Genomic DNA, 25794 nt, shown 5'->3' on the forward strand with positions numbered 1-25794 from the left:
TGTTCAGTATTTCCGGAGAAAATAGCATTTAAAAGCATATATATATATATATGCGCGCAGGGTGCGCGCACCGTGCGAGCACCGTGCGAGCACCCTAACGTGCGCGAGCGTAATTCTGATTGGTGGTTACATGTTAGTCAACGTTCGAATCGGTCGAAATCAGGAAGTGTCGGCCGCCATTTTGTTTGTTTTCAGTGCGAGAGTGAAAAAGGAAGGTGGCGAACGTGAAAAGGGGGCAGGGTAGAGAGTTCCTGACCCCCTAGCCTTTGTCAGGGGCTCCCTGAAGGACCCCGAAGGCAAAAAAATTTTTTTTTTTTTTTTAAATCGCGGGGGTGCGCGCACAGTGCGCGCACCCTGAAAAACACAAAAAAATAAAAATAATTTTTACAAAAAAAAAAAAATTATTCGCAGGGTGAAAACCAAAAAAAAAAAAATAATAATTTTTAATACGTAGTTTATTGTAAAATAAATATATAAAAAAAATAATACATAAATAAATTAGCATTTAAAAAAACGTACAAATTCACTGAAAAAACCATAGGTTTCACACACGTTATAGTTAGGAATTAGCATTTAAAAAACCTTGCAAATTCACTTAAAAAACCATAGGTTTCACACATGTTATAGTTAGCTGGACATTTCACTCATAAAAAACCAATGAAATTCCCCCGTTATAGTTACTGCAGGCAACTATAACTCACGCGACCGCAATCCTCTGCTGATGACGTCAGATATTACATCACTGATGACATATGTGTCTTTCTGAAAAATAAATATTTGTAATATATGTATAGCTAAAGATTAATGGAAGAAGACATGGGTAAATAAGTGTCTAAATACAGTATTAGCATCAGCAGAGGATTACGGTCGCGTGAGTTATAGTTGCCTGCAGTAACTATAACGGGGGAATATATATATAGACACACACACACACACAATACACCTCCCAGCACTTCCTTTCGGCGAACTGAAGAAAGACGGACCACCAGGACAAATCCAATGGCAATATTTCTTTATCTCTCACTCCTCATTCCATGACGCGTTTCGGGCATCCAGTGCCCTTGATCACACAAGGAGACTGCAGCTGGGGGTCGCGTAACTAGTTAGCATGGAGAAGTCTAATTTGTTATCGGAATTAACCAGACAAATCGCTCCACCAACTAAGAACGGCCATGCACCCCCACCCACAAAATCGAGAAAGTGCTATCAATCTGTCAATCCTTTCCGTGTCCGGGCCGGGTGAGGTTTCCCGTGTATATATATATATATGTATTACTTACTGGCGGTCGCCAGTAGGTAGTTATAGGTAGGACTAAGTTTCCATAGGAAGAGCATTTTTTGTTTTGCTTATAACTTTGGCGTCGTTTTATGAAGCTTCATGAAATTTTCCAAAGTAATTCTTTGTTCATATCAGCTCCTATGTGGGAAGTATGGGGGTGATTCATAAGGGGGGTCCGCGTAAAAAGGGGGGTCCCAAATCTTGGTTTCTCCATGTTAATTTCCATAGGAAACTTTAGACAAAGCTACAGCTCGAACGGGGGAACGGAATTACCCCAAGTTTGGCAGGGAGAAGGGTCTTGGTCTAGAAAGCACGCTTTTGTTTATTTGGTGTACATCCGTTCAGTAGTTTTTGAGAAATATCGAAATTTACAGATATCGATATTTGGGAATTCTGCCATCTGATTGGCTGAGGCGTTACGAGCACGAGCTTGCTGCTTATTGGTTGTGTATAGAGAGAAACAAGGAAACCCTAAGGGTGAGACGGGACCAAGGGTAGATATATTTTAAAGAAACAAAGGTCCCATACAAATAGGATAGGTATAGTATCACAATTTTTACAGTCAAAAACTGGAATTATCCATGTACTCAATTAGAAAAATAAATGCAATTTATTAACAATAAAGTAGAAACACGTAATATGCAGGGGGATAAGTGAGCAAACCATGAATAGGTAAAATGGAAATCAGCCGATTTTCTTACCACAGGCAAGTGACTTGAAAAGTGACTTTTCAGTGTGTGCAAAAATGAAAGTATAGAAAGTCACAATCAGTTTAACATCGAATACTCAAATGTAGAATACATAATATAATTTAGAGTTAGAGACGTGAGTCGACGACGTTTCGATCCCCATGAAAGTGGTGGGATCTCTTCAGGACTAAACGATGAAACGAATGCCTGGGAAGTTTGCTAGGCGCAGGTACAAGAAAGGAGCGGCCAGCGGCTTGGGCGGCGGCGATGCGGTAGTAGATCCTGAGACCAGCGGGGGTCAATGGTGCACGAGTCCAGCGGAGACGATGCAAGGTTGTCCGCAAACACGGAGCGGGGGGAAGGGAAAAGGAATGGGTCCGGGGTTTGTGTAGATGGTGCCTCAGGTCGGGTAAGGGAAATGTCCCAGCCGGGACCAAGGAGTAGCAGCGTCCTCAGAAAATGAGAGCCGGCATCTAGAATATGCAAAGCAATAGGAGCAGTAAGATGTTGTCCGCAGAGTCACGGCAACAGCAGGAGTCGCTTGTCCCAGCTTGGAAATGAATTAGTGATAGAGTGAATCCAATTATTGGTTGTGAGCGCTGCGAGCGGTTGCAACTAGGAAGTGTTGGCCGCCATTTTGTGATTCCGTCGATGCGAGTAAGGGGAAAAAAGGGTGAGAAAAGTGGGAAAGAGTAGGGTAGGAGCACTGTAAGCCTCTGTGGGGTGTTTAGGGTGTGCTATAGACGGGGTGTGAAGCGAAGTATTCACACCTAGCGGTGTGAAAGTGCTGGGCTACGGAAATTAAGTGAGGTATTGCCTAGAGTCTGACGCTGCTAAGGTGAGCTGGTGCGGGAGTCGGGGATTAAAGCGTGAGCCCAAATTGTGTGTCTTATGCTGTGAAGTCATGTGCAGTGGCCGCTGCACTACACCTGTGGAAGTAGTGTCAGCATGTGTTTATACCTACTCGGATGAACTACTGACCCGTACTGGTCTAAAATTTGTGGGGTACGGAAAATATGTGAGGTATTGTGTACAGTCTCATTGTGCTAGGCTTAGCTGCTGCCGGATTCGGGGATAAAAGCGTGAGTCCAAACAGTGGGTCATATGCTGTGAAGTCATGTGCTCTGGCCGCTGTGCCACATCTGTCCAAGTAGTGTCAGTATGTAGTTATACCTACTCGGAGGAACTTTTGTTTCGAACATTGTAACTTGTGTATGGTGCTTAGGGGGTGTTATACAGGGAGTGCGAAGGTAAATTTGCGCGTATCAAATCAATTCGGTATTTGTAAAGTGCAAACTACTCACTCCTAGGGGCCTGATGGCGCTGGGGGCGTAAGCTGAGCTGCTGACGGACTCGGGGAAAGCCGGTGAACTATTGACCCTTACTGGTCTGAAAGTGCTGGGTACGGATATTAAGTGAGGTATTGCCTAGAGTAGCATGCTGCTAAATTGAGCTGCTGCTGGACTCAGATATGAAACCGTGAGCCTGTGTTTGCTATGCTGTGAAGTCATGTACTCTGGGCGCTGTGCCACACTTGTCCAACTTGTATATGGTGCTTAGGTGGAGTTGTACAGGGAGTGCGCAGGTAAATTAGTACGGTATATGTAAAGCACAAACTACTCACCCCTATGGGGGAGTAGAGGTGGTGATCAAAGCAAGAGCTCTGTGCTGCAAAGTCAAATGGTCTGGCCGCTGCATCACAGCTGTGTGGAGAATACATTTTGGCGAGGGTCCGGGAGTTGCCGTTACCTGGCCCTAAAATAGCGGGCCTAAGTTGTCAGTTATAGGGTGGCTCTAAAAAGAGCCCTTGTGTTGATTAGTTTCAGCTACGTATAAGTGTGGATGCACAGCTTCAAGTTATTCAGGAAAACTCGATTTCTGTGATCTGTGAAGTGTACTCCATCACTTCTGTAGATATCAGCCAAATCAAAACGTATGTTGTTGTTGTAGATGGACCCCATTTTGTGGTCTCTGAGGTATGCAGACACAGCTTTGTTGAGTTTCTTCCTAGATTTTTCAATCTGAGGACAAAATTGTTTTGACCATTTCCACTTCTGTCTTTGGAATATACAAAGACAGTTTGAGGGAAAAGTAACATCAGTTGTCCAAAGGTGTCCTTCATAAGCATTTCCAAACCTACCCCAGTCAATGTGCCTAGGTCGTTTCCACCAAAGTGCACAATCATGAAGTCAGGGTGTTGGAGATGCAAACGGGTTTTAACCAAAGGCAACAATTGGTGCCACTTCAATCCTCTCTGTGCAAACCATTTAATGACCACATTTTGTAAACCTAGGTCTAAGTCAATACGTCTCTGTTCTGCATACCTCTTGCACCAGAAAATATACCTATGTCCTACGATCCACACTAGCATTTTGAAGGTATGGTAAGATGTCTGTAGCTCATGCAGTTCCTTGGTAGAATAAGAGATATGTTTAAAGATGGGGAACTACTTTTTATTGCCATACAAAACGATACGTGATTGGGAGACGAAAAGCATTCTTTTTTAAAAGTAGGGTGCACATTCGTTTTGTGGAAAAGCATCTTTGTGATTGGTTAAGAAAAAGCAGTTTCAACGTGGAGTACATATCATAGGATAAAAGTTATCAACTCAACCACACCTGCTACTTGCATTTGCAAGGCACTGTTCGAACTTAAAACATCGTGAACTTTTAACCTGCACGTGTTGTAGAATGTTCTAGAAAGTGTGTTGATAGAATACGTTGCACTTCTGACTTCTATGAGTTGTTGAATATTAAAAAAAAAAATGTATATGGAATATTAAAAAGAAACCAAGATAGAGAAGTTTTGAAACCTAAAAAGAATCAAGGAACTATTCTAATTTGTTCTTTACATGTATTTATGTGTACAGCAACAAAATTATAGACAGAACAGCACCAGGAGAGGAAGATGTAGGGAGTGGGGGGACAGGGGGAGATGGGCAGAATGGCAGACATGCACAATTAAGTATATCACAAGTATAGACAAACAATGGCCAAAATGAAACACACCAACAAGGAGCAAAAGTCACACAACTCGCCAAGTGAACGTGCATAGAAGTGAAAACCACGCTGCATTCATAGAGGATGTGTACAAAGGCGGGCCGTTGGTGTTGTGGGATGTCTGCAACCGTGGTCATCATGGATGAGACGCCCAGCACGTGGCACATGGGCGAGTTCACTCTCTGTTACGTTGCAAACAGCTGCTTCTCCCTCCCACAATTTTGTGCGGTGCGCTGTTGTATCTCGTGCACTCGTACGGCACACCATTGTAATGCCTATTTGCACATGTGCTGCTGCATTCCATTTACACCATCTAGTCAGCACCAGCAATAAAGGATGTGACGTTGTCGATCTATTATATGTGCGTGGTCACATGGCCTGTGACGCATGTGCCGGACGGGTGTGGTGTGTGGGTAAAGCTGCCCTCAGGGAGTGGGTGGGAGATGCGGAGAACTAGACCACTGACCTATACAGAAACAGCGAGTACGTCTGCGACTGGTAGGTATGTGGGGCCATCATCAGAAAGTAATCTGAGTGGCGTGGCGTGGCGTGGCGTACAACAGAACAGGGCAGGGATGGCTACAATGGCGCAGACGGCTCGTAGTACCGCATCTGTGAGTGGAGTGGACGGGCCGCAGCTGTCCCTTTGCGAGCCTGAGTATTGAAAAATCATTTTGTGATTCAGTCCGTCAGCTGGCATTTGTCCGAGGTATTTGTGAAAACATATCGGAGTTCTTTCTGTGATAGATACCCCTTCGACGCTGCCTCTCCCCACATCAGTAGGTAACGCACCCTCTTTCCACATTACCATCATACCCCCAACAACCTTCTTGGGCCCGGAAGTGTCCCTGTGCGTTTGGACAAAGAGGAGTCTTAGACATGTATAGATTTACATATAAAAAAAATTATTTAAAGAAAAGAACAACAAATAAGACTGAAGGGAGTCTGGTGCTGTGGTCGTTGCCACGAAGTTGGGGTGACTGCCATTTAGGATTCAGGACACAGTTACAAATGTGGAATCGGTTTGTGTTAAAGAGGGTTAGTGGGACTACGTGTCGCCTGCCTTGCAAATCGAAATATGCCTCACAAATCGAAGGGAGTATGTTATGTGGTTGCTGCCTCGGACTTAGGGTCACTGCCATTCAGGACTCAGGACACAGTTTTACATGTGGGATCGGCTTCTGTTAAAGAGGGTTAGTGGCACCAGAAGTATTGAGAGTGTATAAGCCTGTGATGATGCTTGGTGTGGACGGGCCGCACTGGGAGCAATGTGTCTTGGCTATAGCACTGCGTCAGGTGGAATCACAACTCTATCTGAATTGTGAGGCCTGCTGATCATAGTGTAGGCCAGAGGTAGCAGTGAGCAAGGGCCCACAGCCACGTGCATACGTTGGTGGCCTCACCGGCCTGCGTAGTGCAGGTTCAGTGGCACCACTTGTCGCCAGCCTTCAATATGAAAATACTCCTCACTAATGGAAGGGAGTGTGGTGGTCGCTGCCATGAAGTTTTGGGTCACTGCATATGGAAATACATCTAACTGATCAAAGAGAGTTTGCTGCTGTGGTGGCTGCCATGGACTTGGGGTCACTGCCATTCAGGACTCAGGACACAGTTACACATGTGGGATCGGCTTGTGTTGGACAGTGTTAGTTGGCACCACGTGTCCAAAATTCAAATTGCGATGTCTGCTGCCCGCAGTGTAGACTGCTGAGTGTTTGTACTTGAAAATGAATTTGGTGATTGTACTAAAAGTATAACTGATATAAAAAATGTTCAAGAACAAAGGATACTAAAAGGATATTATGTAGATTTGAGGCCTGTAATAGTTACTTGCCTAGTGGACTCTGTAGTTAATGAATGAAGAAATAATTTCCATTGGGAGCCCTAGTGAGGGCAGTGTAGGTGTATGATGAAAAGATGAAATAAGTATAGAATACACTGGTGAAGTGTTGTATTTTCTGAGTACAATCTTGTTGTTAGAAATTAGCATTTAAAAATGGAATTGCGAGCTGTAATGCCTGCAGTGTAGACTGCTATTCCATTTTAGTTTTCATTTGAAGATGAATTTGTTTATTGTAGTAAAGCTATAACTGATATAAAAACAAGTTCTTGAAGCAAGGATACTAAAAGGATAATATGTAGGGTGTAGGACTGTGATATTTACTTGCCTACTGGAGTCTGTAGTTGCATATGGAAATATCCCTCACTGATCAAAGGGAGTGTGGTGGTATGGAGTTGGGGACACTGCCATTCAGGATTCAGCAAGAGACAACAAACAATCTCAACTGGTATCATTTAGAATAGACAAGTAAAGGTGCATGTACGAGACATTACAATGAAGAGAAAGGACCGTACTTCGACTGACTGATACGCCTCCCACTGACTCTCTATTGATTAGATTGTCCGATCCATCGCGCATTGCCCGTATCCTGAAATATGAGCCTAAAATCATTGTTGTTAGACCTGGCACCATTGGTGTGGGTCACCCTTCCATTTTTGTCTGTGCCTCAATGTATTTTTGTGCTGGTGTTAGCTGCTCAGGGCCCTGTGACACTGCCATCCAGTGCCACAGGGCAAGTGCTCCCTATGGGAAAATGTATTATGTGAATTGACTAAGGCTACCTGCTCTCCATAGGCCAGAATGGGCTACTAGATTATAACACTTTATAATCCTAGCAGGCTCAGGAAGCATGGTAGAAATTCATGTTTAGTATGCCTGAATTCAGAATAATAAAATACATCTTTTAGCAAAGGTTATTTTAATATCCTGGGTTTGCAAATGCTACTTTTAGAAAGTTAGACTTTGCGTGCCTAACCATTTCAATCCGCCTCTGGAGGGGAGGGCTATCTTCTTTGTGTGTAGCTTGAGTGACAGGGCTGAGAAGTTCCAGGAGACAGGCTGGGGCTGCCAGGTGGTGAATAGAGAGATTACACCAGGATGGGTGGGAGGAGTGCACCTTGACTCTGAATAGGGCAGTGCTCTGCCACCACAATGCTAGCTCCACCCCCTGGGGAGCGTCTGATGTCTCTGCCCTGCCCGCTGAAAGAAGAAGCCAGAGTCCCAACAACAAAGTGCTCCTCACTGAAAAGAACTGGATTGGGATTATGCAAAGGCCACCCTGGCCTGTAAAGACAAAAGAAACTTGGTATAAATGTAGGAGCCCTGCTCCTAAGAAATCGGATCCTGATTGAACCACGAAGAAACTCTGCCTGACTAGAAGGACCTGGAAGAAGCTGAAGGAGGAGTAACTTTCCCTAACCTGGGGGATTGGCCTGCAGTTGGTGCCTTGCTGAGAAAGGAGAGGAAAAGACTGAAAGAGACCTTGCACTTTGTTTCAACAATCTCCAAGGGCTTGGAAGAAGAGCTTGCCCCCTGTACTGAGTCCCAGGACCATTGGACTCATCTACCTTCCAAAACTGAGTTGCCTGGACAATTCTTGCTTGTTTCCCGCTGGATTTGGCCCCAGTACGACTCGTACCCCATCTGCCGTGAAGCCGTGTCTTTGCCGCCCGGCACCGTATGTCTACGCTGATTTAAAAGCGTTAGTACGCACCATATCCCTCCCGGCCGCATCGCACCTAACCTTCCCTGCCGATTCGAGACGTACAACCCTGGCTGCCTAATCCTGTACGCCGGACCCAAGCTTCGTTGTCCCCCAGGTACGGTCCGTACGCTGCCAACGTACTGCACCGTGCCGTGCTCAGAGCCGAGACGCCGCATCGCACCGATCCTCCCCGTACGCTGTACGGCGCCGAGAAGTGTCGCCGCCTATCCGCACCGAAGGTACGGCTCGAACGCCGAACGCCACGGACTCTGCAAGCTGATCCGGGCCATCCGCACGTATCCCTGAAGGTCCCGTACCAACGCCGCGTCCCGACGCCGCGACCCGACCAGCATCCGAATACGCTGCCGAGCTACGACCCGGACCCATCAACTTGTCCCGCACTGTCCGTCGCGGACCCCACAAAACCAAGGTACTTTGTTCTGTTCGCACCGCAGCGTGCACGTCACGGACCCCGGAGTCCGCAACGATTGTTTGACTCGTACTTTCCTTGTTTTTAATGCCAACGAGTCGCACATCCAGGTACGAACCGTACAGAGCCTGAAAAGAAGCATAATTGACTAAAAGAAGCCTATTTTTGTATTTTAAGCCTTTTTACAAGAACATTGAACTTTAAAATAATACTGTGGTCACTTTATTCGTTATTCTGGTCTTGTGCTAAGCCTTATATAAAGAGAACTATTTTTGATACAACCTTGACTGGTGTCCATTTGTGGTGTGTCATTGTATTACTGTATGTGTTCACAAATGCTTAACCTATGACGCCCTGAGAATAGTCTTGACTGCTTGCGCCACACTACCTAAAGGGTGAGCAGGGGTTATTTGAAAGGGTGATCCCCTTACTCTGACTTAGAAGTAAGAGTCCCTGCTTGTCACAAGTGCATGCCTGTGCCAACCAGAGATTCCCAATTCTAACATTGGTGGTCAGCGGTGAGGATTTGAATTTGCATTTGTGATTCATGTACAGTGATTGAGTGAACGCCACGTAGTGAGTTCAGACCGATAACGCAGCCACACAGTATTGATTTTTGTTTTGCTGAAGAATCTCCACTTTAAGAAACCATGCCTAGCTCAGACAATGGAGGCAGAAAGGCCTCTATATTCTCTGGGGTTGATGACATGTATTGGGAGGAGAGGGCACTGCTGAGGTGCACAAGTGAAGTCTTGAAAGGATACCTCTCCAAGTACAGCATTAACCAAACTGGATTGAAAAACAAGGAGCAGAATACCAAGGCGCTGAGGGCCTGGTACAAATCCAAGTTCCCAGAGAATGTGCTGGAGGTGATACCCCCAGAAGGAGCTTCTGAGCCTGGCAGAGGCCTGTCGCCAGAGGAGATGGGCGACAGGATTGCTGCAAGAGCACATGAAGTGGAGATGGCAAAACTGCAAATGGAAATGGAAAGACAAAGGCTGGCCATGGAACATGAGGTAAAAATGAGGGAGTTGGATCTCAAGGCCAAGAGTTTAGACCGCTCTCCCTCTGGTGGCAGCAATTTAACAGAGTCAAGGGTGCACATTCCTAAAGATTTAGTGAAAGAGTATTATAAGCAGGATGATATTGGGCAGTGGTTCAGGGCCTATGAAGTAGCCATGTCCTCCCACCGGGTCCCTGAGAGAGATTGGGGAGCGGGATTGTGGGGAAGGTTCCTGAGTGAGGGGCGGGATACACTGCTGGATCTCCCCTCTGATGTCACCACATCCTATCCACACATGAAGGAAGCTCTGATGACAAGGTATGGGTTAACTCCTGAATTGTACAGGCAGAGGTTTAGGGATTGCACCAAGAAGCCTGGTACCACTTATGTAGATAACGTACAGGCACTAAGACACATTGCAAAGTGTACTTTCAGAATGAATCAGTCAGTCAATCATCTTTATTCGATTCAAATGAACCATAGAAGTAAACAAGATAAACATATAAAAACACAATAAAATAAAGATCAAAGTGCATTGTCCATAGGTTAAATTACGTTCATTTTAATGCACCTTTGAATAATAAAGAGCTGTATGATTAAGACAAAACCATGGAAACCTCCAAATAGTCCATAAAAAGGACACAGAGGGTCCACCAAGTTACCCAGGATGTAGTGGCAACTATCAAGCAAAATGTCGATCAATTTTATTCAGATCTGCATGAGTTCATATTGATAAGGACATACCACGTGACCAAAAGCCTATAAAAAGGAACGCCAACAAATAAAACCCTTAAGAAAAAGAATCAATCATAAAAAATGCACTATAAAGTTAAAAAAGGTCAATACTTAAAATGCAAATACAGTATTCAGAATATTAAAATGCAGCAGTTAATATTAAGACTATCTAACCCAATGATTTCCTGATTTTTAGGGCCCCACAAATAAAATAGCAGAACAGTATAGTTCTGAATCTAGGCGTAAGGGACGAGACAGACAACGCGCTATGACTTCTGGACCCAAAAGACAGCAGGATAGGTCGTAAAAAAAGATCTAGGTTGAATTTAGAAACTACAAAAAACAAAAAGTGTGCAAGTGTTTGTTTTGCGATGCCATCACAGAGGCAAGGAGGTAAACTTTAAAACCATGAACCCTCATGGGGATGCGCTACAAGAAAGTGAACCAAGCCTAGTTTAAACAGGTGCAATAGAACATATGTCCTATGTTGGTAACCCAGAGAAGATAGCGTTCACCCTTCATCTCTTGTTTGAGACCTAAGTAACGCAATACTGTAACTGAAGAATGTTGATTGCAAAGTCTCTTCTGGGTTCCATATTGGAAAAATATAGAATTCACCTCATCTTTTGCACTGCCAGTGAGTTCATTTGTGGAAAGGAAAACAATGAGGGAGTTCTAGGTCCAGAATTGTTTTTATTTACATAGGACAAGCAAGAAATGGCTTTAACTTGTTCTAGTTTTAGGCAATCTGCCAAAATCTCTTTGGAAAATTAACAAAACGGAGAGGTCCATACTTTGATCCACAAGAGCAAAGGGACAGCTAAAACTGCATCTTCAAGAAAAGAAATGCCAGATTACATGTGGGTAATTAGACTGGCTGTACTCCATGTCAAAGCTAATCACCTACAGAGAAACTTCTTCTCAATTCTTTGTAATGAACCAGGGGAGGTATAACCCCACACTCCTACGCCATATGTTCCCAAGGGGATACATTTCTCCTCATACAGGGCGATTAACTCCTGAATTGGTTTATGGCTTCATTTCTTTGAAAAGCAAAATATAGCCTCTATTGCCCCTCCATCTTGCCTACTCTTGGGGTCAAGAGTTTTTCCCATTTTAAATCAGAAGACAACAAAATGCCAAGATAGTTAAAATTCTGAACTCTAGTAATAGAAGTGCCTGCAACATTGTGAAGGCGGGAAGGGGTCTTTTTGAGCCTCCAAATCATGGTATAGGACTTCGCATAGTTAATTTTCAAGTTTAATTCCCTCATAAGTTTGTTAAAAATATCCAATAACAGCTGAAGCCAGTCCGCTCTGAAAGCTAAGAGAAAAGCCTGGACCTCGGTCCGTGGGAGATCTTTGCCTCTTAATGTCAATTCTTTCTCTAGGGCATTTATATAAAAAAGAAAAAGAAAAGGCGGCAGGATACAGCCCTGTCCCACACCTTTATTGGCAAAAAAGAAAGGGGTACATTTTCCCACGACGTTAAAACGGGCCAGTGTCTCCATTCCCTTGTGTATCCTAGTCAAGAGGTCGATTAATGCTTGTTTTTCTCCAGCTTTCCCCATAATTGTCCAGAGCTTCTCCCTGTCAAACAAGTCGAAAGCGCTGGGCAAGCCAATAAAAGCCATATGGATTGCCCCACCCTTGGCTTGCACATATTTACCTGAAATCATAAGGAGGTTCAGAAATCGTTCCACAGTTGCAACACCAGGGCAGCAGCCAAATTGAACCTTTGAAAAAAACTTTGTATCGCTAGCCCATTCCTCAAGAGGGGGGGCCTTACTATCTCCATAATTTTGGCTGAGCAATCCAAGAGGGATATAGCCCTTTAACAGGTGGGTGAATTGCTGTTACCCTTTTTAAAAATATGGATTTTGGTAAAATCTCGCCATGAAGGAGGGATCTGACCTAAGACTACACTAAGAAAAAGATTTGTTAAAAGTAATGCCCGAAAGACAAGGCTTTGTTTAAAAACCTCAATGGGTAACCCATCAGGCCCTGGGGCTTTACCTGAGGGGTACTTAGAAATGGCTATCATTGTCATATCAACAGTAATGTCATCGCTCAGGGCTAGGACTTCATCCAGGGAACGGGAGACCAGTTGCCTGTCTTTAATTAAACATGTGTTGCCGAAAAGTTCAGAAACATTGTGTAGCCATTTGGCGGATGGGCTATGACATTCGATCTGAGGGGAATTGTTGTCACTATAATAAGACCTGTTGATGACTTCCCAAAAAAAATCTTAGAGTCACAAAATAATGAGGCCATGAGCAGGTCGTCCCAGGCCTTGTCCCTCACTCCCTATTTCCTAGCAGCAGCAATTGCTTTATACAAATCCCTAAGCAGTTTGATTTGGGCAGCGTTATGAGGGGATTCCTTGAGGACCTCCTTAAGCAATTTTAAGGCTGCTGTACACTTAGGAAAAGCATTCAAAAGGACGAGGCTCTTTGTGTTTAACCTGAATTATAAATTGATTAACGGCTTGATTGCAAATAGCCTCAAAGCTCTGGACCACGTCAACAGGAGGGGCACCCTCAGTCAGGCAGACCATAATGTCCTGACCGCTCTGGGAGATCAGGCTACTCCAAAACTTCTTTTGATTGATTTTGACCCATTTAAGATGGACTTTCTTATTCACTGAATATTTTATTTCAATGTGACAATTAGTCCCGGTTAATTTGATAATAGGGCCTGAAAGGACTAAAACAATAGGATTGTGGTCACTCAAAACTGAAGGCATTCTGTAGGAGTCAAGAACATATGGGACTGTGTGGGAAGAAAAGAACAAAGTCAATTGTAGAACCTCTTCCTTTGCCCATAAATGTGGGACGGGGGTGGGGCTTTCACTTTGGAAAGTCAGAGCTATATTGAAGATTGAATTTCATGATGCTTTGGTTCAAGGTGTCTCCATATAGGGTGTTTAAGAAATGGGTCAGATTCTCATTGGATCCATCTGAGACACCATACACCTGCTTGTTCACTATGGGTCAAGCTATTGAGTTAAAATCTCTCACCCATAAGATCACCTCCCTGTCTGGGCACCTCAGAAAATATTCCAACACAAATGTATCTATCGCCTTAACTAAACTGATGGGGTGAATTACAAAGTAGTTAAAATATAAATTAATCAAAAGTATATCCAATAAGCCTGGAATTTTGAGGCACAAAATTTGGGAGCAAGGTGAACCTCATAACTTCTCTGCTTTCACAAGCCCATTTTTTAAGCAAACACAGATCCCCGTACCCCCGCTTAGCCCGACCTGAGGTAGATGGTAAAACCGGTAAACAAAATGATTGAAAACTGTCAATAAAAAGGTCCTCCTGAGACCAAGTCTCTTGACAACAAACCACATTGATGTCCTGAAAATTTCTAGCTAGTCAAGGTTACTCAGTTTATATTTTATGCAGACAACGTTCCATGATACAAATCGAATTGGATTTGAGACAGTTTGGTCCTGTAAAGGAGTTACAGAACCAGAGGGATCTTCAGCGGAAAAGGATAGTTTATGTACTGGTATTTCGCCCAGTCAATTAACTTACAGGGACCCTTCTATAACCACAAAACTGTTTGGATGGAGAAGAAAAGGAGCTGCTGTTTAGCTTCTAATTCTCAAAACCCTCCCTGAATGAGCAGGAGGCAATGTTGAAGGCTGGTACAAGAAGCCCAATGGTAGAGCACACACCGAACTTGAATTTAGTCCCTGTGGCCTTTTGAGGAGTTATTAATCCTGTGTAAAAGATGCCCAGCCAATTTAGGATTTTGACATTTTCTAACCCCACAGTTCCCTTTAGGTGACTTCTGAGAAAGCCCTTCCAATCCCACCCTTCTAACCATAATGATGTTGTTTGCCAGATTTGTTGGCCCACCCGAATGTCTATTACACAGGTGGACAATAATCTTCTTGAAACGGTGCCAACTTTCTTGTCCACCTGTCTGCTCTGGGCGGACCCCAGCAAGAATGATTACATATGGGGTACAATCTGGTGGAAGTTGCTGACAGTCCCTATGCCACCCCTCATGGGCCAGGCTTACGCTAACTTGTTCCACCAAAGCATTGCCGGTGTTCAGGTTGTTAAAGGGCAGCTAGGTGGAAGTGATGTTGGAACCCCCATAGTAAGACTTTGGGACTGAGTGGGCACTATTTGGTAAGTATGACCGGGCTTGAGCGCTTGTACCCCAGTCAAACTTCAAGGGGTGGTACTACTTGGTGGCAGGGGCTGATGTAGAATACAGTTAGCCGAATCCGGGGATGAAGAGGTGTGTTGTGCCTTAAGTGCTTGAACTTTCTCACCCAAGAGATTTAAATGGGTAGAAATCTCATTCCAGAGATCAAACAAAAGGGAATCTTGGTTTGAAAAAAGGGTTTTGCACACCTCCAATAGAGTGGCATTAATGTCCAAAGGAATATTTATTTGAGTCAGAACATGAAAGAACACTAGATTTTGTGCGCATTTTTTGGGCTCCAATGGTAGTAATTTTGGTATCATTGTGCCTTTTCCTTTTGACTTTAGGCACGTTGGTAACTTAAGGATTAGGTAAGTTGTCATGAGAAGCATCTAGAAGAGTGTGTGGATTTTGAATCCCAATAACTGGCTCCAAGGGTAAACCTGTGGGAGAGTGGTACAGCCCCTTGGCTTGCAGAATATGCATCCAGCACTGTAAAAGGGTCTAACTTTTGTACTGCATCTATGCGGCTTTCTACAATCTCCAATTCAGAAGAGATGGCACCCACTGCAGAAGTTAAATAAGTTGTAATTGGAACTGCATGGAGGGCCCCATTATCCCCTCAGACTTCCTGGTTGCAAAAATCTTTTTCCCCATTGTTAGAAAGATACAGTCACACAAGAATAAAAAAATAGAAGTTAGGATTTGTCTGATCTTCACAGATCCCAGGCACACAGGATGAAAGGCCAAAAAGTGCAAATAAAAGATGAAAAACACCAGAGTCCAGAGCCAAGAGACAGGGACCAGCCCAGCGTCATCTGGCCGCGAATAGGGCGCAGAAGGGCCCGCTCTTGGCCTGGTGTTCACCCGTGCACGCACCTGGGCGTTACCCGCGCGCATCCTGTGCTGCTTTGTGAGCGCTTTTGAGCGGGTTGTCCTGGGCTGCCCCGCCCACACCAGGCAGCACTCTGGGGGACAAAGTCCCATCACAGAAATGTTTGATGGGCAAAAAGATAAAGGTCCCGGCTACCGCTGCTTTCATGAATCAAAAATGTTATGCCTTCTTCATTTGAAATTACATGTGTGTTTGGTGAAGTAAATCAGAATTTACTTTGATGTAAATTATGGCCATGGAATATTCTACATGGTCTGTTCACATTAATTATTGCATTGTATATAGACACTTATTGGATCCTAACAGGTTCCATAAGATAGTTTACCCCCATTGGCGAGATGCTTCAGTAAATGAAGAAGGACACAGAGACTGCAAAGTTCATGGGTGCCTTGTAGACTCCAGCTGATAGAGGTACCTTTCATAAGCAACAGCCCAGGGGTGGAGCCAGGGCCAATTCGCTCAACCACCTACAGTCCTATCAGAGACAGCAGCAAACCTTCCTCCAATAGGCTGGGAGGGGTTACACCAGGAGTACATACTGGGGTAATAACAGAGGCAAGAGCAGAGGTTGATTGAGGAATGGAGCTTCCACCTCTAACCAGTGGCTTACCCAACTTCCACCCAATCGTAAGTCACCTGTCAGAGGTAGAGTACGAGATTTCCTTTTTCACTATGAGGAAATCACATCAGACCAGTTGGTTTTACAAGTGCGTTGCCATAGCTACTTCCTAGAACTTTTCACAACCCCTTGTAAAATCCCACTCCACAGAATGTCCTCAGCAGAGATCATCTCTAACTTACCGAGGATGAGGTACAAGTGTTTCTCCAGAAAGATGCAATAGAGAGAATGCCTCCAAACCAAAAAGCATCTACTCTGTACTGTCTCATCTCCAAAAAGGGAGACGCCCCTCAGTCCTCATGCCCCTCAACAAATAGATCCTATCGGAACATTTGTATAGGACTACCCCACATGATGTTATCCTTCTGCTCCGACAAGGCTATTACATGACAGCACTCAACCTTAAGGATGCCTAAATTCACATACTCATCCACCCTACCCTGCCCAGCCAAGGCACCTTGGTTTTATGGTAAGTGGACAACACTACAAATTTAAAATTCTTTCCACGGGTGTTCACAAACTGCCTTGTAGCGCCTTACAGTGGTGGGTGGCCACCTGTAACGAGGGGGCACTCACATATTTCCCTATTTCTACATTGGCTGATTAACAGCAGTGAGAGTCAGCAATGCGCATCCCACACTCAAGCAGTGATTTCCCTGCTCCAAGGGTTGAGATTTACCATAAATTCCACCAAGTCCCATCTCCAACCTCAACATATACAGCCCTTTCACTAGCCCCTTAGTACAATCATAAGTATATTTTTTGTTCACATTCATAGATGTCTCCTGTGCTAATGCTTTAACACACTTGCCCTGCCATTTTCTATGCTACAGGTTATTTTGTAATACAAATTTTCAGATGGACTTCTCTGACTCCAAATTGGCTGAGAAGTCCAAACACAAAATCCTACTGGGGTTTCAGGTCTGAAGTTCTTACAATATTGACCTATCCCATGTGACGTAGCACACAATGGGTTAATGAGACTCCAGTTATTTCAACCTACACAACATCTACCTGTATAATATTTTGCCTAACATTCCTAATAGCCTCCTGTGGGTCATGGTAACCAGTGACCATGCAAATAAGTTCAATTTAGATTCTTTTTATATAAAATCTTCGGTAGATATTCATATCCCTTAAGAAATTTCAGATATATTTTGGAATGTATTTTCCCCTTTTGCCAAATAAAATTAAATAAAAAAATTTGAATTAAAAAAAACCCATACCTGTTCCTCTGTAGGCCGTAGGTTGAGTGGTCACATCGTTTATTCAGATGCCTCTCGATCAACCAGTTAACCACAAACAAAGGTAGCGATAGCCGGATCCATGTCTTAAAGCGAGTTGTGAACGCCGTGTCCCAAGGATAGCCACCCTCAGAGAAGCGGCTCAACAGCCAGGCTCCTCTGTTGCTGCTAATGAACACCTGGAAGACAAACCAGTCATTCAACATCCACCACTGTGTAGCTTTTTGGATTTTCTTCCCTGCACAGGTCGCCAAAGAGTCTCAATGTCATATACACTAAGGCATTACTTAAACCCTGATCAATGAATTGGCATCCATGTTATGTATCGAAAAGGGTGTCATGTTGAAAAGTTTCAATGTGGTAAGTAGAACCAAGCTACAATAAAAACCTGCTGCAGTGCAAAACAATTTTAAAAGGAGGATTTCTTTGAGAATACCTTGCATGGAATAGATAAATCATTAAATGTTTGATGAATTAGCGTACTTTTCAGGTATGAAAAAGTCCATCTTGCATTCCAGTGGAGGAGGAAGGATGCTTGCAACCAATAGAAAGAAAGTGAGATTAAATTAATCCTATCGTCTGATCCAAGCCGTGACTGATAAGGGCTCAAGCCAATTGATGAATGTTCACGGTTCAAAGAAGCCAATGGCGGAAGGAAACAGAACCAAAGCCCCTTAGAGTATGTCCCAAATACAATATATTCACCATGACCACTTGTCAACCCACAACTGAACACCCTTGAAGCAAGGGTTTTCATTCGAGAATCAAATGTGAAGGCAGCAACATTTCAAATGGGACCTCCGTTATTTTTTTTTCAAAAACTGAATATATTGTTTTTATGAAGGGGAATATTCTGATTAAGAACGGTTTATCTAAAAAACAGCGCTTCTTCTCAAAAGAATATAGTGAATAAGGATGAAGATATTTAAATTGAATACAGGAAAAAATGTGTGCATTATTAAATAAATAAAAAAGATATTAAGTTGCATGTGTATGTGAGAAAGTAACGGCATATGGAAGGGTGTGTTCCTGTGAATCTAGTACTCATCCAGTTACAGATACTTAGAGACTTAAAATGTTTCCGACTTATTTCTGTTTAGGTAAGGCGGAGTCAAAGGACTATTTCAGCTCCTAGAACTCGGGACAAGGTAACGACATTGCCAGGGATGACCAAATCCCAGTGACTGCTGAAAGCTATTCAATCAGATTATTATTGATAGGGAAATGCATTCGAATCCCCTGACGTCAGCCATGTTTCAATACTCCCTGCTTCCTGCATGAGTGCAGTCAGCAATCTCTTTTCTCTTTTCTGTGCATGCCAGCCTGCCCATCTCGCTTCTTAACTTGAACATAAATTCTCAAAAGTCAGCCAGTCGCTGATTGATTCCAGGAACACCGGTTGTATTTTCTGAGACTGACATTAGTCGCGATTGGTGCATCCTTTTCAAGGCCCCATCCAAATGCTGCATACCTTTGCAGCCACGCGACTGATCTCTGTAGCGATGTCCACTCCACTGTTGCCGACCCCCACCACGAGCACCCTCTTCCCTTGGAACCCCTCGGGATGCTTGTATTCTCGGCTGTGGAAGTACTTGCCCTGGAACCTTTTGATACCTGTGGGGCCAAAAATATAGAGGAAAATGAACACTTAGCTAAAGAAAATAATCTGCAATTAGATGTGATTTGATAATTTTTGTCACATATCAGATACTGTATCGGGAAATGAGAGGAAGAAACGTGAACAGTTTGTTTGCAAGAAGATGCAATTCATACTGTTATCTAGCACTTAATAAATATGCATAACATGAAGTTAATTGCAGTGGGTGTATTTATTGGAAGGGAGACAGATGCACACAAAATAGTGTTGCCTTCATCAACAGGTTTCGCACCAGGCAAGACCTTTTTGTTTTAATATAATTTAATGTATAATTCACTTACTTGTGAGAGCTTTTAGGTGCCCTCTTCATAAATTGGTCTGTTATTGTGTCATTCACATTTTACTTCCACCCACCAAAGCATACAAGGTCAAGCAATGAGTTTGCCCACTTCAGCTATTGGCTGACTTCACTGTAAGTGATGGCATCCTGCTCTTTCACAAGGAGCAAATCCACACCATAGTACCCCTCAGAGCCAATTTAGGCAATATGTGCTTTTTGAGACTAACTAAAATCGCTTTTGGCTTTCTTTTTTTCGAGTCATGTAGTCCAACAGCTTTCCAAACAACAATGTTGTGCATAAACAACCCCAGCATTGACAAAGCCAAAAGGCCGGCAGCCAACACTACACTATTGGCTTAGACAATGTTTTATTTACCATAGGTGTGATCCTGCTATAAAATGAAACAAGCATTGGTATAGCCAATAGGTCTCGCCTATGGGACCTTAGTGTTCAGCCATGCAACAGTTGCATAACTAAACACCTATAAGGTCCCAAAAGCAAGACCTATTGGCTATGCCAAGCGGCCGCAAAAGTGAAAGTGATCGCGATCAAACGTGAAAGTAATCGCGGTAAAAGTGGCGCGCGCGCCCGCGCACATGCACTGTAGCTCTAGGCTGGCCTGGTAGCACTTTTTGGAGCCTTCTCAATAAGTCTCGCCAGACCAGCGCATGCGCTGGGTCAGGCAAGACCTAAAAATGGCATTGGGGAGCCACCTGATCCTTTTCTCTCTCTTTCTCTCTCACGCTCGCTCTATCATCTTTCTCTTTATCTATTCTAAACAATTCTATTCTAATTTGCCATTTGTGAAGCACAAAGTTCATCTTATAAGGCCACGTGCATTGAGTGACCAAGCTGCAAGTCAGAATCCCAAACTAGAGTTGTGACAGCTTGAATAAGTGACCAGAAAATTGGGCAGAAGATCAGAAATGGTTTCACACTGTTACAGGAGTGACCAAAGTAGGTCCTGGAGATCAGGTTCAAGCATGCTCAGAAGTTATCTTACTGAGTTGGGATGGGAGTTGCGATGGGGTGGAGGTAGGGGAGAACATGAGTAGTAGCAGGCATTACTCCTCAGGCAGATAAAGGAATGGGGGAAGGGTAACTTGAGGATTTAATTCGGAGATGCAGAGAGTTGGGAAGCAGATTGAAGAGGTAGAGTTGGAAAGGAGAAGCAAGATGATGTGGAAGAGGCGGCTCCTCCGTAGGCGTGTTAGGGCAGTGCCTCTCCCCACTATGAACTATCACACACTTTATGTATTGAAGATCCACATTTTAATATGAGTTTTCAGTGTGGTGGGAAAGGCCTTTAACTGACAGTTTGGAAGTTTGCCAAATGAAGTACGAATGTCAGACTGACTAATCCCTCAAAAAAGGCCAGCCTGAAATAAGTATATTAGCCCTCTGAACCCGCGCTGTGCCAGAGGGCCATGGGAACAGAGACCCAGCCCTCTAGTACTCAAAGGGAGCACTGGGTTGGCCTGCCCAGCTAACCTCAATGCTACTTTCAAGCTATGTGTTGTAATATAGAGCATGAAAGCAGAGTTAGGATTGGCTGGGGTGGGCTCTATGACAGAAGCATTACCCCTATGTCCCTTGTCCTCATCACAGTCATTACAAATGAGGTGATGTCACCTTATGACAGGATCAAAGCAGGAAGATCCTAGAACACTAGCCCCACTCACCCAACCTGGGTGTCCAGACTCCTCCTGTTTTGTTTTCCTGTGACTGGAATGAGGGAGCAGGATGTCCCTTCTTGGCTTAGACACTTTGAGGGGCTTGGTACCTCCCTTGCTGGGTTTGGTGGATACTGGCCTCCTTTGTAGGTGCATCTTGAGAAAGAAGGTTCTCCGAAGCTTCTTTTCTCCTGGTGGCGCTGTCTTGTCCCCGCCTGCTTGAGACTAGGGACATTGAAATATCAAGACTTCCTTCCATGGTCTGTGGAAACCATTGGAGGAGCTTCCTGCTTTTCGCTCATGTGCGTTGATGGCTTACTCACACATGTGCAGTCAAAATGGGCTCAACTGTGCATGTGTGTCCTTTGATTCGGCCATGCAGGGCCAACATGCCTTTTCTTCCAGTATTTAAAGTGCAGGTAAGCGTTTTTGCAGCTAACAAGTAACTCTGGGAAAGTTTTAGTATGTGGTTAGCTTTTTTGTCACTAGCTGAGTGTACATTGATGGGCAAGCATTCTGCTAAAGGGAGGTATGTTTCTTCATCCCCTTCTTCCTCATCAAGATCACATGATCGGCCTCCTTCCCCTAAATGCCAAAGACATGGGAGGGAGGAGGAGAGGATTCGAAAAAATGATTTGCTAACTGGCTGCATGTATGGATGATGCTCCCAGCCAGAAAAAGAAAGTGGAAGTGACCTCTCTGATACTGGGGATTTATAAAGTGCTGACAAATCCCCTATTTCCTCTGATTTATAGGGAAAGTACATTACAAATGACATGTGAACAGGCGCGTTAGCTCCTATCAGAGAGAATTGCAATTTTCTTCCTTTGAAAAAGACAGGAACCTCTGAAAAATCTCTGTTAAGACAATTTCAAAAGCCATATACTAAAGTTTTACCAATAAATAAATTCATTATGAAAGTGGTAATTAGGAACGGAAGGATCCTGATAGAATCATATTAACAAGGTTTATTGGCAAGCTCTAACCTCTGGTAAATATGGACAGTATGTTGTCAGACAATGCACATTGATTTCATGGTGTTGAATCTGGTGGGTCCTTCATCCATGGCAGTGAAAATATAGTGAAAGACCCATCAGATGAAAAGTTGGACTCTGCATTGAAAAAAGTATTTTCTGGTATTTGTGTAGCTATGAGAGCTGGAATTTAGGGTGCATCTCAGATTTTAAGAATCGGTTTACTGCAATCCAGGTAATTTGCATTGCCTTCCTTGATTGGGGGACATGGAGCACCATATAGAATTTCAATCAGATATTTCATTTGACGTGGTCAGATCGGCAGCACCTGTGGGAGGAGCTGCCATAGCTGCCAGAAGGAATATGTACCTCAAAGACTAGAACACTGATACGGCTCAGTGGGCGACAGTGCTACAAATGCCTTCTGAGGGTTTCAGATTATTTGGTGCTAAATCTAGGGATAAATTCCACAGAATTTTCTTTTAAAGGATGCATTCTTCATCTTTCCAACACGAGTCATCCAGAGGTTCAAGTTCTTCAAAGCCTAAATTCTCTTTTGTTAACCTTCAAAGAGGAAACAGGGCGAGGATCAGTCCTCGACTTTTCGGAGTAAATCATCATCCTTCAAATCATACAAGAAACACACATGATGCAAGCACTAAGAATCAGCGCTCATTACTATGCCATGATGAAGCACTAGCCATTAAATGTTGGAGGATGAATTAAAAGATTCTTATTACAATGGGAAAAAATAACAATGGTTCGTTGGATTTTACAAGTTGTCAGCAAGGGTACCTCATTGAATTATTGTCGGACCTGATTCCTGCTGTGACTATTCATACTCCGCTCACTTAGGATCCAGCCAAAAGGGAGGCTTTACTAAAGGGAGTATCAACTCGTCAGAAAAAGGGGGCGATTTTCCCAATCTCCAAGGAAGAATCAGGTCAGGGAGCATATTCTATAATCTCTCTAGCCCCAAAATCATCTCTGGACTATCACCTAGTGATTGACTTAAAGAACATCAACAATTTCATCCAGAACATCAAATTCAAGTAAGAAACTCTGCAGAGGATTATACCTTTAATATCTGCCAATCATTTCTCAATAATGTTGGATCTCATTGATGCTTTTCTACATATTCCGCATACCAAGTGTTATAACAAGTACTTGAAGTATGCAGAGGAAAATCAACATTGGTAGTTAAATGTCCTCTCGAATGGCCTGAAGTCGGCCCCAAGAGTGTTCAATAACATGCGTCAGTAGTGGCACATCTACATGTGTTAGGGATCCCGGTCTTTCCTTATCTCGACAATTGGTTGCTGCATGCCTCAAACATCGTCCAAACCCTCCTGTTCTGGGAGTAGAGAAGAACAACTATCCATATATCGTTTGGGGTCTCCTGCTCAACATTCCAAAGTTCCAGCTCTCTCCTTCCATTGGGCTAATTTCATGACAGATCTTGGGAAAGTCTTTCTACCTGAGAACAGACTTATTTGTCTGCAATCTTCAGTGTTCAAACTCTTTTCCAAGGTAGAGGTTCTTTCCAGTTTATGGATAAAAAACCAAGGCCACATGGCAGCAAGTGTTCATACAGTTCAATGGGCACAACTTCATCTATGTCCTCTCCTGTGGCATCTCAACTGTTGGTGGTGATCAACAATTGACTCCTTGGACCTCCTTGGACCAGATGGTTTCTCTAAATTCAGAGGTCAAGGACAGTCTTCTTTGGTGGTTGGATGCTTATATTCTATCCAAGGGAGTGAGAATGCAGCCAGAATCTCCAGTGGTCCTAACAATGCTTGCCAGTTGTCTGGATTGGTGAGCAACAGTGCTAAAAAAGACATGAGGGCAGATTTACAAGCCCCTTGCGACACTTTTACGCCACCATTATGTCACTTTTGTGTCGTAAAAAAAGCGCCACATTGCAACACATTTACTTTTTTTTATTTCAAAATTGTTTTATTTATTTTTATGCAAAAACATTAGCATTTCTGTTAAGGTTAGCTAATCGCAGTTTATACAACAGTGCCCTGAGGCACTATGACACATTTACTTAGCTAACCCAACATAAAGTTATTTACTGAAAAGAAGAGAAAGGGTGACAGAAAAAGACAGGAGACAGGCTCTGATAGTTATAAATCCTATGATCGCTTATCAAACTGACATACGACTAGCTTACTTGTGAAGAAATTGGGAAGCATGTTGGCTCGCATACAGACCCGTGAGGCCATAATAGTTGCGCTCCGTTACATTCAGTTGTCGTTAGATAAGGGGGACTAGGGTATGTTTCGCCGGCATGTCTTGTTTTCATGGGGGTTTGTAAAAGTCTAGGTATGTGTCGAGTGATTTCCACATCCCTCTGGAGGCTGGTCTTCAGGGTGAGTTCTGCAGTGCAATGTTGTCCGCACCTCTGAGATGCGCAATCCAGTTGAACCAGCCTTTGTATGAGGTCTTACTTGTGTCCTTCCAATTGGCTAGGACCATTTTCACTGCTGCGGTCAGCAGCAGATCTAGTAGGTCCTTATCGTGATCTGATCTTAGTTCTACGGACATAAATGTGGTGGAGAGGGAGGAAAATTCATTTGTTACCGTGCAGCCCAGCAACTTATTTATAAAACCAAAGATTTTCTCCCAGAATGTTTTAAGTGTTGGGCATTGGTAGATAAGATGTGCTAAGTCCCCCTTTTCCTTGGTACAGTTCCAGCATAATGCATCCTCCCTGAGACCTAGTGAGAATAAGCGTGCAGGGGTCCAAAAAGCCTTATGGAGTAGCCCAAATGTTGTTTGTGAGAGCACTGGGGAGATTTTATTGCGTGAGGCAGAGGCCGATTGTGTGGCCCGTTCTCGTTCGTTAAGTGTGGTTTTAGTTTGTTTTTCCCAATAGTTAATTGTCTTGTCATTAAGTTTAGAGGATTTTGGGCGTAGGAGTTTGTAGAGGTGTGAGACCTGGTGTCCTAATTTATTAATGTTTGCCACATACCGGGAGATTGACGGATGTGCGGTGGATAGTTTGGTTTTGGTCAAGGCCGTTCTGGTTTTCAAAAGGTTATAGAATTCAATGGCGGTTAGGTTGTGCCTAAATTTGAGGTCGGCGAAAGTAACGGGGTATGCACCGTCTTCTAATTGGTGAGGGTGGTAGATACCTTTCTCAATCCATGTGTCGAAGACTAGGCATTCCCCCTTATACAGAATCTTACTATTGGCCCAGAGGTACTCCATCTTAGTGCCCTTGATGCTATGCTCCAGTTTCCTGTCTATTTTTAGTAGTGCAATTGAGACCAGTTTACCGTCTCGTCCATCACAGACTCAAACAACAAAACCCACACAAGACACAAATACATCCTCAAGACCTTTCAAGGGTTCTATCAAGAACTCTACAAAAATGATCAGACCCCGGACTCAGAGGAATGCACAACATACCTCAACAGACTCGGGCTACCACAGCTAAGCCGCGAGGATACACTTAGATTAGGTCAAGAAATTAGCGATAACAAAATCGAAATGGCGGTCAAATCAATGAAAGATAAAGCCCCCGGGCTGGATGGTTTCACAGCCGCTGTCTACAAGACCTTCTTAGTACAGCTGAAACCTACCATGAAGC

The 25794-nt window shown here is 43.7% G+C and overlaps 1 protein-coding gene across 2 annotated transcripts in view; it reads right to left on the minus strand.

Annotated features, from left to right (window-relative positions):
- Positions 1–25794, minus strand: part of LOC146833769 (dimethylaniline monooxygenase [N-oxide-forming] 2-like) — a 274031-nt gene that overhangs the window by 58706 nt on the left and 189531 nt on the right. For both annotated transcript variants that reach the window (XM_085601638.1, XM_085601637.1), the window contains exons 5-6: positions 19080–19222; positions 17591–17787 (exon numbers count right to left, since the gene is read on the minus strand). In XM_085601638.1, the coding sequence (XP_085457764.1) occupies positions 17591–17787; positions 19080–19222 (340 nt within the window). The remainder of the gene's footprint in view (positions 1–17590; positions 17788–19079; positions 19223–25794) is intronic.

This window comes from Triturus cristatus, chromosome 4_2 (genome assembly GCF_964204655.1).
Source record: "Triturus cristatus chromosome 4_2, aTriCri1.1, whole genome shotgun sequence".
NCBI lineage: Eukaryota > Metazoa > Chordata > Amphibia > Caudata > Salamandridae > Triturus > Triturus cristatus.